At 42.4% G+C, this 18,148-nt stretch overlaps 1 protein-coding gene across 3 annotated transcripts in view; it reads left to right on the top strand.

The window, feature by feature from the left end:
* FMN2 (formin 2) overlaps positions 1–18,148 on the top strand; it is a 262,967-nt gene that overhangs the window by 156,892 nt on the left and 87,927 nt on the right. For 2 of the 3 annotated variants that reach the window (XM_073627509.1, XM_073627510.1), the window contains exon 12: positions 17,123–17,182. In XM_073627509.1, the coding sequence (XP_073483610.1) occupies positions 17,123–17,182 (60 nt within the window). Of the gene's footprint in view, positions 1–1,714; positions 1,788–17,122; positions 17,183–18,148 lie in introns of all 3 variants that reach the window. The other variant, XR_012243937.1, reaches the window with a different exon arrangement.

Here is an 18,148-nt window from a genome sequence, read left to right on the forward strand (position 1 = left end):
TTTAACCCAGGGACAAAATAAAAGAAAAATGAACATTATGTTGTCTTTAACATATGACTGCTAGGTTTGAGTCGAAGTCTGCTAATTGAGAGACTCAGGCGCTGATAGAATGAAGAGTTAGTAATCTGCAGTATCATTGCAGAGTAGATTTAAGCAAAAAATGTTATTTAGAAATTCAGAAAAACAAAGCTGAATATAACAAAAAAAGGCAACAAAGTGGTTACTTCCTGAACTTTGTTTATGTAATTTAACTGGTAAAACAGAAATATTAAACATTGTACTGTACACATGCGTTGTACATAAAACATTTGTGTTTCATGGCCAGTGAGAACACAATTGTTGGTTAGATTATGAGGCTATACAAAACTTTAAAGCATAATTTTGGACCAAAATAAAAAATTAACTGAGCAGTTACAAAACCTTTAATACCTATAATATAGATGCTAACAAATACTTAACATCATTTTGTTAGCTTTAACAGTATCTACTGCAATGGTCACACCATTTCATCTAAACTCTACAGCCATTTCATTCTTACATGCATACATCTTGAAACTGAATTCACACTTGGTTAAATCAGAAGTTTATTGTAGACCACTTTAGCCCAAACCAGAGTCAACTATTTTGGTCCTGTTTTTTTTTTTCATTTCACTTTTATGAATAAGTACAATTTACTTTTGTTGAAAATTGAATCAAGCTCACAGCACTGCCACTAATTTCAGTTTTAGGAGCAACTTAAAAAAAAGAAGAAACAAGGGCATAACCTATAGGAAGAAGAAACAATGGCATACCCTATACCAGGGGTCCTCAAACTACAGCCCTCCAGTTGTTCAGGAACTACAATTCCCATCATGCCTAGTCATGTCTGTAAATTGTCAGAGTTTTACAATGCCTCATGGGACGTGAAGTTCCGCAACAGCTGGAGGGCCGTAGCTTGAAGATCCCCGTCCTATACCCCTGAACCGTTTTTTTTTCCCCTAAAACTGTATCTCATTCACTTGGAGTTATTATTATAAATAATTTAAAAAAAGAAAAAGTATAGTATAATGACACATAATACCTTTTTAGTGTATTTTTTGAGTTAATTTATAGAGTTGACATTGTTGGCATTGCTCAATAGACAACAATGATCCATTCATTTAACCCAGTCTTATCTGCTTGGATTCATAGGTGAACTTATAGCCTAATGCTTGGTGACTGAATGGTATAAACCTTTTCTTGTATATTAACTGAAATAATAATAATAATAATCATAAACAATGCCTTTATATAGGGTAAATAGATACACAGTAAATGTGCTGTGAAATTAACCGAAGACAGGATTGCAAGTAATAAAAGATTTTCATATCCTCACTGATGCCTGTTCAGTCATGCCTTTTTATATGATTTGTAAGTGAGAGAGAGCACAGATCATACAAGATTTCTAAATATGACTCTAGAATTCAGTAAACAGGGTGAACTCTTTATACCATTTTCTTTTCTAAAATGGGTCATCCAGTAGATCAGTTTAAACTCCACCTTAATAAAGTGACTGCTAAATTTAGCTATAGTAGTGATCACACTTCCCATCTAAAGGGAATATTATAAGATCAGAAGGATGAGCATACTAACACCAAGAGTTTTTAAACATGAGGAGATTCATAATTTATTGCAGTGCTTGCTGTGTCATTTCCTTTTCAGCACATAGTAATGTTTTGCTTTACTTATTTTTCAGGTTTGTTTCTACGATTTACATGTGTGTGTACTTGATGTGTTGGAAGATCGGGCAGCTGTGATCTAATAATCTGGTAATAGGGCTTTCCCATGCTTTACTGAATTGCAAAGATGCAATCCACTGTTGATTTTTTTGATTATTTGTAATTCAAACACTGGCGCTTACTTTCCTGTTAAAGGACAGATTCTGCCTATTATAGTGATCTGTTCTTGTTTTTGTTTTTTAAATATCCCTGTTCTTTAAGGCTGGGTTCACATATGCTGTGGCCATGGTTCACAGCATGGGGTCCGGTGTGTCCCTGTTCACTGATTCAGGTGCGAATCAGGTCCAAATTTATGCCTTTATTCACACCTGAATCGGAACCAAAGACGCACAGGACCCTTTTTATATGTGGACCGCAGCCGCCCTGGTGCTGTGTGAATAGGCTCCATTGAGAGCCGGGCACACTCTCCTGTAATGCGAATTGGATGCAGGGAAAGCCGCATCCAATTCGCATATATGTGAACCCGGCCTTAAAATCAACATTTTAGCTTGGTTGAATTAGGATAGATTATAAAAGAGAACACCATGACACGAAATTAGCTACTTTTGATTTGGAGAAGTTTTTCCATGGTATTTGCTTTTTATAAAAACATAAATTAAAATACAAGAATCTGCAGTCATCGCATACCGTACATAAATGTCCTTTATTACTTGTAGATGAATTTGCCAAATTAACAAAAAGGTAACATGTTAATTGTACCCCTTAAAATCCCCCTATTCACCAGTAGCCCCACTTTTCGACAATCCTCATTTCCTTCCGGGCCAACAGAGTACTCAATTCACCTGGTGGGTCAACAAAGGTCTTTACAGAGTTGCTCACTTTATAGATCATAAGGTGATAAGACAGCTCAGCTACTTTAAGGAAACTTTACAAATGCCCCCTATGGAGACATATCATCTATCCCAAATTATCCACTTCCTACGAACCTTAATGAGAGATAAGGTAGATATAACCTCTAGGACCCTGTTTAAGAACAGATGTGTACGAGGGCCAGAGTCACGGGGAGTCATTATGGAGTCATATACCCTGTTCAACAATCAGGGTAACAATCCTTCCTACCAAACGGCATGGGAATCGGACCTAGAGGAGATAGTTGAGAAGAAGATGTGGACGAAATCGTCGACCATCGTGCACAAAGGCATACTCAACACCTCACTGGTGGAGGCAAATTACAATGTTCTATTGCGCTGGTACCTTGTTCCTATAAGGCTAGAAAAATTATACCCTGGTACTTCACCCCTATGCTTTTGGGGATGCGGACAGGAAGGAGATATGTATCATGTCTGGTGGTCTTGCCCGAAGGTCTGACATTTCTGGATCAGGATGTTGTCAGAAACCATGAAATCAGGCCGAGACAGAAGTACAGTTAAATCACACTTGTTTAATAATAAAAGAAAAAAGAACAAACGTAGTCAAAACATAGCCAAAGTTCAGTAACCGGAACGGATAGTCAGCCAAGCCAGAAGTCAGGGATCAATGTAGTGAAACAGCAAGCAGGATCTGGAGCCAGAAGGGATCTCAGCAAAGCAAGTCTTGAACAGGATCACACTGTGATGTTTACCAAGGCAAAGGCAGAGAACCATTGGGCTGAACAGCTTAAATAGGCAGGAGTAACGAGCAGGATATCATCAACAGCTGAGTAACTGTAGACAGATAGGAGCTGGCAATTAGCTCGCAGCTGAGCGGCCAGCTCTGAGAAGGAAGGGCTGAGCCCAGCCCTGACAGTACCCCCTCCTCAACGACCCCTCCCCCTCGAAGGACCACCAGGCTTGAGGGGAAAACGTATATGGAAATCACGGAGGAGGACAGGGGCATGTATGCCCGAGGATGAGACCCAAGAGCGTTCCTCCAGACCGTACCCCTTCCTATGCCCCAGGTACTGTATGCGCCCACGGAACCTATGGGAGTCAACAATGGACTGTACTTCATACTCCTCATGGTTCTCAACCTGTACAGGGTGAGGACGTGGCACTGAGGTGCTAAAGCGGTTGCAGCAGCGCGTAGACTAGGCCACCAGAATTGTTGGGAAATGGCCCAAAAGAGTTAATCCTTCCCAGGGTGGCCAGCAGCCCTGGGAGAATGGTAAGTCTGGAGCACGGCAGTATGGAGACTCTCTTGGACAAAGGTTTCTCAGGAGGAGCATGGACCTGAGCAGCAAGAATTTTGTCATCCGAAGGAAAAGTGAGACTTGTGCGAACTGTAGTAAGAATACGATCAGGGGGAATCACAAGAACCTAAACCGACTCCAACCTGGAAGTGGAGGAAAATTGTCGTGACAAGGCGTCAGCCCTTACATTCTTAGTACCGGGTAAGAATGAGACAATGTAATTGAAACTTGACAAGAAAAGAGCTCATCGCGCCCCTCTGGGAGAGAGGTGTTTAGCCTCAGACAAGAATGTAAGATTCTTATGGGCAGTAAGAATGAGAACCGGCACAGTAGTACCTTCGAGGAGATGTCTCCATTCTTTCAGGGCTAAAATAATCGCAAACAGCTCTCTGTCACCAATCTCGTAATTGCACTTCCTTTCTTGGAAAAGTAGCCACAAGGATGCATAGCACTCTCAGAGGTAGGACGTTGAGGATACGTTGAACCCAGCCCAGACAGATGTTCAACCTGATCTACTCTACGGGACAAAAAATACCTAGAGGAGCCAAAACGGGGTTGTTTAGTGATCTGCCAGAGGAGATCCCCAGACATCTACGAACTCTCATATTCTTCATTCTTTTAGCAGCTAAAATAACTACTGCACATGCATGGAAATCACATGTAATCAATATTATCCAGGTGAAACACAGCATATACTGGATTATGATCAATGAAAAACTGACTAATATTTGACGAGATAAGCAAGCTAGGTTTGAAAAAGTGTGGAATCCCTTTGCTTATCTCCAGGCTCCCTGAAGGCTGGGCTATTTTGTGAAGGGAGGCCCGGGGTGAAGGGACCCTACTCTACTCTTTTCTGATTCTTTTTTTTTTATATTTTGCTATCGGTTCCGTTATACCATATGGAAAATTTTTGGTAGGATACTGCCAGGGGACGGTAACGTCTCCCCAAATACGCTATATTTTTGATTATTATGTTTCGTTGTGTTTAATGGGTCGGGGTCACTGATCCTATTGGATAATGCATCCTTGCTTTAACAATTTTATGACTATTTGAGCATAAACTTCTGTATGATGATTTAAATTTGTAATAAAAACTATTGGAACAAAAAAAGGTAACATGTTTTGTGGCATTTGAAAAATAAGAATGGGATGTGTTAAATTGGTAGTGGAGGCATGTGAAATGATTGGTTATATACTACTTAAATGAAACACTAAAGGTGAAGGGCCCTCAAGGTGCTGCCTCATTCAAAATACAATGGTAAGGTTTCCCTAATATTTATTCTCCCAGTGAGAAAGTGAGGGAGAGAAGGGGTAAAGACCATGACTATAACTCAAAAATAAAAAACCTGATTGAGCTCAACCATCCCATGCAATGAACTAATTAGCACAACTCACTGTACATACCAGAAAATACAAATATTTTGTTGATGTCAAGCAATTAGAAAACAACAACATTAAAATCGGTGGCATACAGACAATAACATACAATCTAATAAAACACCATGACCACCTCCTGCAAGCCAGTTGAAGACCACAATTGCAATCATCAAGGTTGTATGTATAAATGTAAGGTTATACCCCATAGCTCACATGGCCTGTATGGAAAAATATTAGGTATATAAGGCACCACAGTATATAGCTAATATCCCTGCAAACAAAACTTGTTCATGTGAGATCCTTAGAGTTGGGCAAGCTGTAGGACAGAGTCTAAAGTTCTTAAGGGTACTTGAAAAAATGGTGCATATGGTCCAGACTAGAGAGAACACAAAAGGATGATGATAGAGTAGCTGGATATAATGGAACTTGTAACAGTAGTCCAGAGGAGGTGTAATGATCAGGATCTACATTGTATATTGTTGAGTGGATATTACCATATAATCAGCTGCAAAGCATCTCATATCCTGAATTGCCTCCTTCGTACTGTAAAGTTGATCCACAAATGGAGTCACATAGCACAATTAGGTTTCCAAATCTGGTCCTATAGGACCATTTGTAATCTGGAGTGGATATGCACAGCAATGAAACAGTTCACCATCCAAACAAATGTAAATATACTTATCGGATCCCATAGGGCACTGCTGTCCATCAGTTAAGGCAGGGCCCAAAACTAGGAGGAGGGTCACCTGCCCGGGCTCTGCATAGAGAGGGGCACTGCCAGTCTGGGGTGCATGGGTCTGTATAGGCATTCCCCGAAACATTCTGCTTGCACCCCTAATCAGCAACCACCATGTCAGAGGCTAAATGAAAGTTTTCCTCAAATCCTAGCGTGAACATTAGCAGCTCTAGCAGATTGCTAGTCAGGGACTTAATAGTAGAGTTGGTCTGCGGGGAGATCATGCAGACGCATTTTCCGACACTCATTGTAAAGTTCCAGCACCTGTCAGTCCCTGATGGAGTGATATGCACTCTGCCTCTCACATGCTGTAGGGGAGCTCGGCTGTTGGGGTACAGGTAATTTCTTCCACTGTTTTCTAACTTCTCCAGCTGCTCCAACTCTGCTATATCTCCTCTACCGATTGGAACACAATCCCTCTCCTTCATCGTGGAGATCGCTCTTCTTCATGGGTCACAACTCACTCCACCTTCTTTGCTGCTACACCGACTGCCGCCTCCTTAATTTCTTCTCCCACTGTTTACACATGCAGTAAATCTGACACTTTCACACCAATCCGACTGATTACTTTGTCCTTTTCTTCTGCTATCTGTTCTCCCCTCCATAGATCTGCACTACAAACATAGCTGCAGCCTCCAGGCTCAGCTCTGGGCATTCCACACTACTCTACACATCCTTCTGTCACACACCCTTTCTATCCCAGCTCATGTTTTATACCTGCCTACTGCAGCCTAGCACATTCTCTGCAGCACTTTAATCCACATATAGATGAGTTGCATGCAACAGGCAGCACTGCCCACTGAATGTGACTGGGGGTAGGGGGGTTGGAGTTGGTAATATCATGTCCCAACCGCCTGTTTTTATCACCCCCACAACCTCAAGTCTAAACGAGGCTGGCAAAAGCAGGCAGTCGAGCCATGGATTTACCACCCTGACCACCTATCTCAGTACTGTACGCATGGCAAAAATAAAAGTAATACCAAAGCTTCCTTTTTTTTTCCTAAAATAACAAGCATGTTATACTTACCTGCTCTTTGTAATGGTTTTGCACAGAGGAGCCCAGATCCTCCGATTCTCAGGTCCTCCACTGGCGCTCCTGACTCCTCCCTCCTGCCAGGTGCCCCCACAGCAAGCAGCACACACCACACTTTCTTGTTCTTGCTCAGGAGGGTCCAACTTATGATCCTGTCCTATTATTTTCTATGTCACTGTTACCCCATATTTTATTGAGGGATAAACTGCTACACGTTTTGGTGCACTCCATCCCACACCCTACTTTCCCAACCAACTCCCCCCCCCCCCAGCCCTGGGCACTGAGTGACCTTGTTCCACTATGGGGGGGGGGGGGCGCTGTACTCAGGTCAAAAGCAGGAGGTGGGTAGGAGGGTAGGAGGTCATGCAGATATACTGTGGTAGGTCGGTTCTCCTGCGCAAACCAACGTACTCTGTGCAATCCACCCTACAGTTAGAACACACCCAGGGAACATACTTAACCCCTTGAGCACCCCTAGTGTTAACCCCTTCCTTGCCAGTGACATTTTTACATTGATCAGTGCATTTTTACAGCACTGATCAATGTAATAATCTCACTGGTCCCCAAAAAGTGTCATTTGGGGTCAGATTTGTCCGCCGCAATGTCGCAGTCCCGCTAAAAATCGCAGATCACTGCCATTACCAGTAAAAACAATAAAAAAACAAAAAAGTCCCTAAATGTATCTCGTAGTTCGTAGACGCGATAACGTTTGCGCAAACCAATCAACATATGCCTAATGCAATTTTTTTTATCAAAAATATATAGAAGATTATATATCGGCCTAAACTGATGAATACATTTGTATTTTTATTTTTTGGGGGGGATATGTATTATAGCAGAAAGTAAAAAATATATATTTTTTTTTTTTATAAATTGTTGGTCTTTTTTTGTTTATAGCGCAAAAAATAAAAACCGCAGAGGTGGTCAGAGGTGATCAAATACCACCAAAAGAAAACTCTATTTGCGGGTAAAAAAAATTTGTTCGGGTACAGCGTCGCATGACCACGCCATTGTCAGTTAAAATGGAGCAGTTCCGTATCGCAAAAAATGGCCTGGTCATTAAGGGGGCAAATCCTTCCGGGCCTGAAGTGGTTAAAGTGGTTATAAAGGCAAAAGAAAATTCTAAAAAAAAAAATAAGTTTTATACTTTCCTGCTCTGTGCAATGGTATTGCACAAAGAGGCCATTTGCCGTCTCTTCTGGGATCCCCCACCAGTGCTGTTCTCTCCTCCTCTTCTCAGAGTACCCCAATAGCAAGCCAGCTGCTATGGGAGCACTCGTGCAAATGCATTCTTGAGCTGGGCTGTGTACGTCTATAGACACACACAGAGCACCTCGGCCCCACCCCCTGCTCCCGATGTTGCCTCTCTGTCCTGTGAGAATAGGGAGAGGTGAGATCACCACTGCAGATGGACACAGGGCTGGATAGAGAAAGGACTCAGGTACTGTAAGTGTTTATTGGGGCGGGGTGACTACTGGGACATTTTTTACCTTAATGCAGGGCATGCATTAAAACGGAGTTCCAACCAAAAGTGGAACTTCCGCTCATTTGTCTCCCCCCCCCCGCCCGATGCCACATTTGACACCTTTTGGGTGGGAGCGGATACCTGTCTCCCACTTCTGGGAGACCGGGCCGCAGCACATTATGTCAGCAGCTCGGCTCCCTCCTCCTTCCCTCGTGGCCAGGCCAGGAGAAGAACACAGCGAAGCCTCACACATGCGCAGTAGGGACCCAGCGTGAAGCCGTAATGCTTCACTACTGGGTTCCCTTACCGGCAAAGGCGACGGCAGCACCCGACAGCTGATGGAAACATCAGCTGCGGTGCCAACATCGCTGGACTCCAGGACAGGTAAGTGTCCTATTATTAAAAGTCAGAAGCTGCAGTATTTGTAGCTGCTGGCTTTTCATATTTGCAGGGGCGGGCGGACCTCCGCTTTAAGGTAAAAATGTCTTGCCTTTAGAACCACTTTAATGCTGAAGTTTAGGAAACTACATTGTCAAACTATATAGAGTGCCTTGAAAAAGTATTCATACCACTTGAAATTTTCCCCATTTTGTCATGTTACAACCAAAAACGTAAATGTATTTTATTGGGATTTTAGGTAATAACCAACACAAAGTGGCACATAATTGTGAAGTGAAAGGAAAATGATAAATGGTTCTCCAAAATTTTTACAAATAAATATGTGAAAAGTGTAGTGTGCATTTGTATTCAGCCCCCTTGAGTCAATACTTTTGTAGAACCACCTTTCGCTGCAATTACAGCTGCAGTCTTTTTTGGCGATGTCTCTACCAGCTTTGCACATCTAAAGAGTGAAATTTGTGCATCTTCTTTGCAAAATAGCTCAAGCTCTGTCAGATTGGATGGAGAGCATCTGTGAACAGCAATTTTCAAGTTTCACTACAGATTCTCAATTGGATTTAGGTATGGACTTTGACTGGACCATTCTAACATATGAATATGCTTTGATCTAAACCATTCCATTGTAGCTCTGGCTGTATGTTTGGGGTCGTTGTCCTTTTGGAAGGTGAACCTCCAGGTCTCGGGTCTTTTGCAGACTCTAACAGGTTTTCTTCTAAGATTGCCCTCTATTTGGCACCATTCAACTTCCCATCAACTCTCATCAACTTCCCTGTCCCTGCTGAAGAAAAGCTTTCCCACAACATGATGCTGCCACCACCATGTTTCACGGTGGGGATGGTGTGTTCAGGGTGATGTGCAGTATTAGTTTTCTGCCACACATAGCATTTTGCTTTTAGGCCACAGAGCACCTTCTTCCACACATTTACTGTGTCCCCCACATGGCTTCTCGCAAACTGAAAACCAGACTTTTTATGGTTTTCTTTCAACAATGGCTTTCTTCTTGCCATTTTTCCATAAAGGCCAGATTTGCGGAGTGCATGACTAATAGTTGTCCTGTGGACAGATACTCCCACCTGAGCTGTGGATCTATGCAGCTCCTCCAGAGTTACCATGGGCCTCGTGGCTGCTTCTGATTAACTCTCTCCTTGCCCGGCCTGTCAGTTTAGGTGGAGGGCCATGTATTGGTAGGTTTGCCGTTGTGCCATACACTTTTCATTTTTGGATGATGGATTGAACAGTGCTCCATGAGATGTTCAAAGCTTGAGATATTTTTTTAGAACATAACCCTGCTTTAAACTTCTCCAAAACTTTATCCCTGACCTGTCTGGTGTGTTCCTTGGCTTTCATGATGCTGTTTGTTCACTAAGATTCTCTAACAAACCTCTAAGGACTTCACAGAACAGCTGTATTTATACTGAGATTAAATTACACACAGGTGGACTATATTTCCTAATTAGGTGACTTCCGAAGGCAATTGGTTAAACTAGATTTTAGTTAGGGGTATCAGAGTAAAGGGGGCTGAATACAAATGCACGCCACACTTTTCAGATATTTGTTTGTAAAAATTTGAAAAACCATTTATCATTCTCCTTCCACTTCACAGTTATGTGCCTCTTTGTGTTGGTCTATCAACTAAAATCCCAATAAAATTCATTTTTGTTTTTTGTTGTAACATGACAAAATGTGGAAAATTTCAAAGGATATGAATACTTTTTCAAGGCACTGTATGTCTCATAAAGGAGTAGTCATTTACAGCAATTGTGAGTAACACATCAAAGTAGAAAAAATGTGTGTTTTTTAGTTTCGTTATGTTTTTTTGTCTATGCATTGCATACATTTTTTTTTGGAAAGACAATATCATCAAAAGATAGCACTTGTGTCCTAAAAATGTATTTATTTAACCTTAATTCCTCCTAAGTAGAACAGAACTCCAATTTGAAGCAATTTGTATTTGAATACTTCCCCTTGCATATTGAGGTTTTTACAGAACCATACATGCTGCTTTTTTATTCTGCTGTGCACTGGTTGATGGTGCGTGTCATGTAGGATAAGAACATCACTGCAGTAAAGCCCACAGTGCTTGATATTTTGCCGACAATATACCACACCTTTTCCAAAACGCGAACTGTAAAAATAGCAGATACGTTCGGGAGATTTATTAAAACTGGTGAACACAGAATTTAGTGCAGCTGTGCATGGTAGCCAATCAGCTTCTAACTTCAGCTTGTTCAGTTAAGGCTTAATAAAACCTGGAAGCCGATATTCTATGTGTACCTGTTTTAGTAAATCTCCCCGTGTGTCACATGTGTTTGAAATGTAGATAACACTACATAACATAAGCATAGCTCCCAACTGTCCCTGATTTGGAGCAATGTCCTTCTGTCCCTCTTCCCCCCTCATTTGTCCCTCATTTTGGTCTAATTCATATAGTTGTATTTAAAAATGCACTTTTTATCTATCAAAAAGACCTGCTAATGCCCAGGTATCTTTGCTTATTTTTTTCCGAGTAGCACCAATACAATGCTCTAATAATGTGAGTGCAGATGTCATCCTTTCTTTTATATATACATCATAACACTAAACAAAATTCAATTAATGGACTTACTTCAGTTCTTTATTATTTCTCTTAACAAACCCCATTCTCATTAGTTTCTTTGCTAAATGCATGTGTTCATTGTATCCCAGCCAATTGTTTTGTAGTGGTGTAGAACAGAAGTGTATCACATTGTGGAGGACTTTGTATTAAGTTTTAAGTATTTTATTGTTTGGTTTTCCTGGGATGCAAAATAGTTGAAAATCAATTTTTTTGCAGCTTTCAAGGTTTTTAAGACACTCTGGTAAGGAACTCATATACAAAAATGATTTTGTTTGTAGCAGCTAACTTTCCTAAAAAGAGAAAACAAACAGTTCAGAAGCACTTGTCAAATATATTACATAAGTTTTACTGATAATAATTATAGAACATTCCCGTATTATGAATTTTGTTTTGCATACTTGGCAACCTACTACTGCCTTATTCAATAAAAGACAGAAAATTGTATCAAATACTTACCATATATTCCTTCCCTTACACCAAACCATGGCAGCATACTAGTGATAGATCTCCGCCTCTTGACCACTCCCTCAGGACCAGTTATTAGCATAAAAAAAGGACTAGTTAGCCACCCACCTATTCTTTGTAACAAGCTACATACACAGGGCGGGTCCGTATGCTGCTATGGTTTGGTGTCAGGAAAGGAAAATTACTGTAAGTATTTGATACAATTTTCCGTTTTCCTGATGGCAACATGGCAGCATACTAGTGATAAATAACTAGCTGACAGGATGGGTTCTACTTGCCAAACCAATCTTCTAATTAGGATAGGACAGAGGACTGAATAGTCCTTCCTACAAAGACCCCTGATGACAAGGCACCCGGGTCTACTCCGTAAAGTTTGAGTAGGTATGCTGGGATGTTCATGATACCTCTCTACAGATGGACACCATAGATGCTCTCGAATGTGCTGCCTATGAGGCTGCAACCGCTCTGGTAGAGTGTGCCGCCGCCGCCGCTGATGGAGGCTCGCGACCCCTTGTCCTATATGCACAACTAAACCTGCTAGAGTCCAGGCAGTAACTTCTTTTCCTTGATGATTTCCAGCTGGAATGACAAAAGGTTTATTAGATGACCTGAAAGGAGAAATTGTGGACAGGTACTTCGTTAAAGTTCTGAAAATGACCAGTTTGTGTGACTTTCCTGTGTGATGTTCTGGAAAGTTAGGCAATGCCCAGATGTCTGTTAAATAGAGGGTTGTTTTGATGCAAGATGATCTACAAGACCCAACTCTACTCCTTCTGGAAAGAAAACAATATTTTTTTATTGCAATAGTTACTTGCAATAGATACTGCCTTGTAGATAATGGCCCGAAACGAACACTGCTCTGTTGGAACAAACGGTTGAACTGACATGAGATCCAGCAACACCAATAGATCTCTTTTTCTTGGTGACCAAATCCTCACAAATGCCTTAAAAAGATTTGCAAACTGAAGGATTCTTGGCCCATTTATATTTGTTATTGCCGATATAGCCGACACTTGCAAGCTCAATGGAGATAGGCTAAGGCTCATGTCCAATACGGCCTAGAGGAAGTATAGAACAGCTGTCACCGGAGGGGCAGTAGGATCAATGTCTCGCTCTACCGAGAAAACGCAAAATTTTTCCAGATTTAGGCATAGATGTTGTAAGTAGAGTGCCTTCTTGCACATAACAAGGTAAAGATCACTCTGGAGCAAATCTGGAGCAACCTGAGTTGCTCCCCTGCTTGCAGCCCCAGTCTGCGTATGTTGTGGAGGGGAAATGTCTTCTGTATCCTGAAATGAATTGCCAGGGAAAACAGAGGGCTTCCTGGCCAATATGGAAGATTGGCTAGGACAGCCATGTTCTCCCTTGACAGACACAAGAGGAATCTCATTACGAGAGATGTTGGGGAAAATATATATAGGCAAGATTGAAGCCCCAAGGAGAGACCAGAGCATCTGCCCCCTGCACCTTGGGGTGCGGAAACGAGGTCAGACATACCCAAAGTTTGTGATTACTGTGGGAAGTGAAGAGGTCTGTCTGTGGTAGGCCTCACCTGTGGACCAGCTCACAGAAAACCTGGGGTGTAGACCCACTCGTTGTGCTCTGGGAAGCTTGCACAATAGTCAGTCTGCCTGTGTGTTCAAAAATCTGCTGGGAGGTAAACTGCTTCCGGAATTTGCTGGTGATCTTCCGTCCCAGACGTTATGGGTTTCACCTCTCTCAATAGCATATTGCTGCAGGTTCCTCCCTGGAGCTGAATATAGGCAACTGCTGCCCTGTTGCTCAAATGCAAGGAGACTGGTCTTCCCTTGATTCTGTGTAGCAAGGCCAAAGTGCCAAAAGTGCTTTTTGAACTTCCAGCGCAAGTGAGACTACCCTCCTTGGCTGGGAATCTCTGCTCACAGCGCACCTTCCAGGCTGTCTTGCAGACATGATTCGTAACAATTATCCAGTCTCACGATTCTAACGGCACGTGACTTCCTCAAGGTCTTTCCATCACTGCTGACCGCTACTCATACTGAGCGACACTGTTATTAACTGTGCTAGATCCTGTGTCCTCCCTTGCGCTAAGAATACTAGTTGAAACTTGCGCAGGTGCCCATGCGCCCAAGGAATCATCGGTATGCATGACGAAGTTGTGCCCAGATGATTGAGGCACTGAGAAGCTATCAAACAAGCAGAAGTATCTGTCCTCAGAGTTCTGTTCTAAACTGTCACCACTTTCTCTGATGGAAGCAGAACAGAGGAACTAGCAGAGCACTCCCAGGTACACTAACTGTTGGGTTGGAGAAAGTTGGCTTTGCTTTCCTTTTTTATTTTTCTCAGAAAAGGGATATATGAGGACCTCTAGGTGCGACAGAAATTGTTCCAGGCCTCTGAATAGAATAAGAATGAATAGAATAGAATAAGAATGACGACCAGGTAGTGGCAAACCTGTTCTCTGAGTGGAGCTGACATGGCACTGAGACCCTTGCAAACATTTTCAGAGATATTTATAAGCCAAAAGGTAGACTGTTAAAGTAAAGATGCGTCTAATCGATCACCAAACATACTTATTTTGGAAGGAAAAGCGAAGAAAAAAATTTGGGATGTGAGGATAGGCATCCTGACGATCCAGCAGTAGCATCCAGCTGTCTGGCTGTACTGTTTGAATGGACTCCATCTTAAAGATCTCTAAGAGGGCCAAAAAGGTTCAACCTCTTCCAATCTGCAACTGGATGCTAGCCAACGTCCCCTGCAAACTACAAACAGGGTTGGGTAGAAAACATGCAATCTTTCCTGTGAATGGGACCAGGACGAGGACCCCCTGAGTCTAAAGTATCTGTAAGTATTGTAGCAGCCCACCCGCTTTTGCAGTGGATTTGGCAGCTCCGTGGGAGAGAAATGGTCTGGAGGAGGAGCAATGGATTTCAGTGATGACAGGGATAAAACTTGTAAAGATAATCAAATGAGAAACTCTCTCCGGACTTTGCCGTCCCTCTGATTAAACTTCTTCCATAAACAGAGAAGGGATTGAAGAAAGAAAGGGTAAATATGAGATTATCTCTTTACCCATGTAATGGCCTGCATGGCCACCTGGATACACTGTTCCCCGAAGGAAAAAAACTGAAACTAAGCAGCTCCGCCCTGATTAAGAGGAGCTACTATTATCTGCAGGCTGCCTACTCGTCAGTACTGAGAGGTTGTGCGCCACATGCCAAGGTGCCAGGTTGCTCTTCTAGTAGCAACTAGTAGGGGGCTGCCTGACCGGGATAATTGAAGTGAGTTGAAGTGCACCAAAAATAATAAAGACATTTGGTGTTACCTGTTAACTGCGAACTCTTCTGGGTAGTCTTTACTCACCAGCTATTGGGTACAGGCGCTGCACCACAGGCCCTTGCTGGAGCACATTGCTCTGGGAAAGAGGCGATAAGACGTCTTCCTTGGAACTTTTTCCCCTGAGTGGGTGCGGCATCTAGGGCTATGCTTTTCTGAAGACTGTCCGCTTTTCCCTGGCTCTTGATCTTTGAGAGCATGAGCATGCGGGGCTGAAAAAAAACTCAAAGCAATCAGCATAAGGAGGCACTCTTTTCCTGCAAACTTACCAACATGGTGGTCCCATACCTTTGAATTTGAGGGTCTTTTTGCATAAGCGGTGACTGACTCATGGTTTGAGAACAAATAGAACGGCCAGCTGAAATGAGGATAGCCAGAAAGGAAAATAGCACTAGAGAGAGAAGGGCTTTTGACATGAAAGAGAGAGGAGAAAATGTTTTTTTTTTAAACCATAAAGAAATAAATACATTTATATACACATTTCTCTTTTTTGGTGTCCTACCTGTTAAAAAGCAGTAGGGGGCGTCGAGAGCAGGGGCAGCACAATGGTGTAGTGTTTAGCACACTCGCCTAGAAGTAAAAAGGGACACTACCTGCCTGGAGTTTGCATGTTCTCCCTGTGTCTGCGTGGGTTTCCTCCGGGTACTCCGGTTTCCTCCCACACTCCAAAGACATGCTGGTAGGTTAATTGGCTTCTGTCCATAATAATAAATTGGCCCTAGTGTGTGGGTTGGGGACCTTGGATTGTGGGCTCCTTGGGGGTGGGGACCGATGTGCATGTGTGTGTGTGGAGCACTGTGTAAAAATTGACGGCGCTATATGGTTACCTTCAATAAATAATAATAGATGGGCATCTTGATGGGTCACAATGTATAGGGATGGGCACAATTGTGGACGTGCACCAACACTCAGGTTGAACTGGATGGACTGGTGTCTTTATTCAACCTTACTTACTATGTAACTATGAGAGAGCTCTTGCTGGCAAGAGGGAGCTTTTGCCCATACGCAAGATAGTGGTCGGAAATCCCAATGGCCGGCACAGCCCGATGATGTCATCAAGGGATAGGCAGCCCTGTATGGTGCAAGGAACAAAAAAAAAGGAAAAAAGGAATGAACTAGCTGCCCCCCCCCCCCCCCCAAGCCTCAGCCCACAGACACTTGTATGATGGCAGATTTCATTCCTAATGAGGAAACACTGCAGGGCCCCATCAAGACCCACAGAAGGGGCTCCCAGGATATTAGCGCATTTAGCAGCCCGAGCGATGGGACTTCACACTGGGAGAGGCTAAACCCAGACGACTACTGCTCTGAGGCAGAGGTGGGAACATAGAATTGCTTACTCTTCACTGGTGCGTGGAAGTATGAGGAAAAAAAGAAGAATGGAGGGGCGGCTAACTAGTCCTTTTTTTATGCTATTCACAGGTCCTGAGGGAGTGGTCAAGAGGAGAAGCTCTATCACTAGTATGCTGCCATGTTGGCATCAGGAAATTGTTTTTTTAAATGCTGAATGTGCCCATCGATTTTTAAATGACACTCTCCAAATAAAACTGTTTAGGTCCAGATCTTGTTTTGATCTAATCTTTATGGAGCAGCTGAACATACTACCCACCTAATCCATCTTTAGAAATAGTGATTGGCCAGAATAGAAACACGTGTGCATCCTACCTTTGCTTTCACACTGCCGGATCCTGCTGTAATTTGTCTACCTACAAACTTTTTTCATAGAAATTAACTTTTTTTTAAAGGACATGAATACGTTGTCTATTCTTCACTAAAGCATAAAGAAAATGGAATAGTAAAGTTAAATAGTTAAAAAAAATGGAAATAAACAATAGCACTTGTATGATATATCTTTCTTATGTCTTTACCTAGGATAACAGCAGGAACCTGCTTTCATATATTGTTTCATACTACTTACGCCATTTTGATGATGTAAGTCTGCATGTTTTGCTTTATGTTAATATAATATATAACATTTACCTGGATGAGAAACATATGCATTGCTAATTACAAATGCTATGAGTATGAGGGGACAGTGTACCACTTGCTATAAGTATGAGTATGTTCAAAGTCACAAGGGAGTCCTATGAAGTCTATTGAATTTAACCACTTACGGACCGCCCACCGCAGTTTTACGTCTGCTGTTTGGTATTCTCCTTAGCGGGCGTTCGGCTACAAGATAAAAATGGTCCCTGTGGTGGATTCCTCGCAAGATCACTTTTATCGGTGGCGGGAGAGGGGCCCCCCTCCTCCCGCCGCGAACCGGTGCCCTCCGCCGCTTACCGGAGCCGTCGGCAGCGGAGGAGGCGATCGCATCTTGTCACTTGCTGTGCATGGAGACGAGTGAGAGGAAGATGGCCCCCACCCATCTCCATGACACTGCAGGGCGGAAGCGTCATCAAAACGTCACTTCCGCCCACAGATCTTAAAGGGGCATTTTTTTTTTATTATTTTTTTAAATGACAATTTTTTTTTTTTTTGATTGCATTTTAGTGTAAATATGAGATCTGAGGTCTTTTTGACCCCAGACCTCATATTTAAGAGGTCCTGTCATGCTTTTTTCTATTAAGGGATTAAGGGATGTTTACATTCCTTGTAATAGGAATAAAAGTGACTTTTTTTTTTTTTAAACGGTGTAAAAATAAAAAATAAAAGGTAAAATTAAAAAGAATTTTTTTTTTAAATGCGCCCCGTCCCGACGAGCTCGCGTGCAGAAGCGAATGCATACGTGAGAAGTGCCTGCTTATGAAAACGGTGTTCAAACCACACATGTGAGGTATCACCGCGATCAGTAGAGTGGGAGCAATAATTCTTGCCCTAGACCTCCTCTGTAACTCAAAATATGCAACCTGTAGAATTTTTTAAACGTCTCCTATGGAGATTTTTAAGGGTAAAAGT

The sequence above is a fragment of the Aquarana catesbeiana genome, linkage group LG04 (genome assembly GCF_042186555.1).
Source record: "Aquarana catesbeiana isolate 2022-GZ linkage group LG04, ASM4218655v1, whole genome shotgun sequence".
NCBI classification, from domain to species: Eukaryota; Metazoa; Chordata; class Amphibia; order Anura; family Ranidae; genus Aquarana; species Aquarana catesbeiana.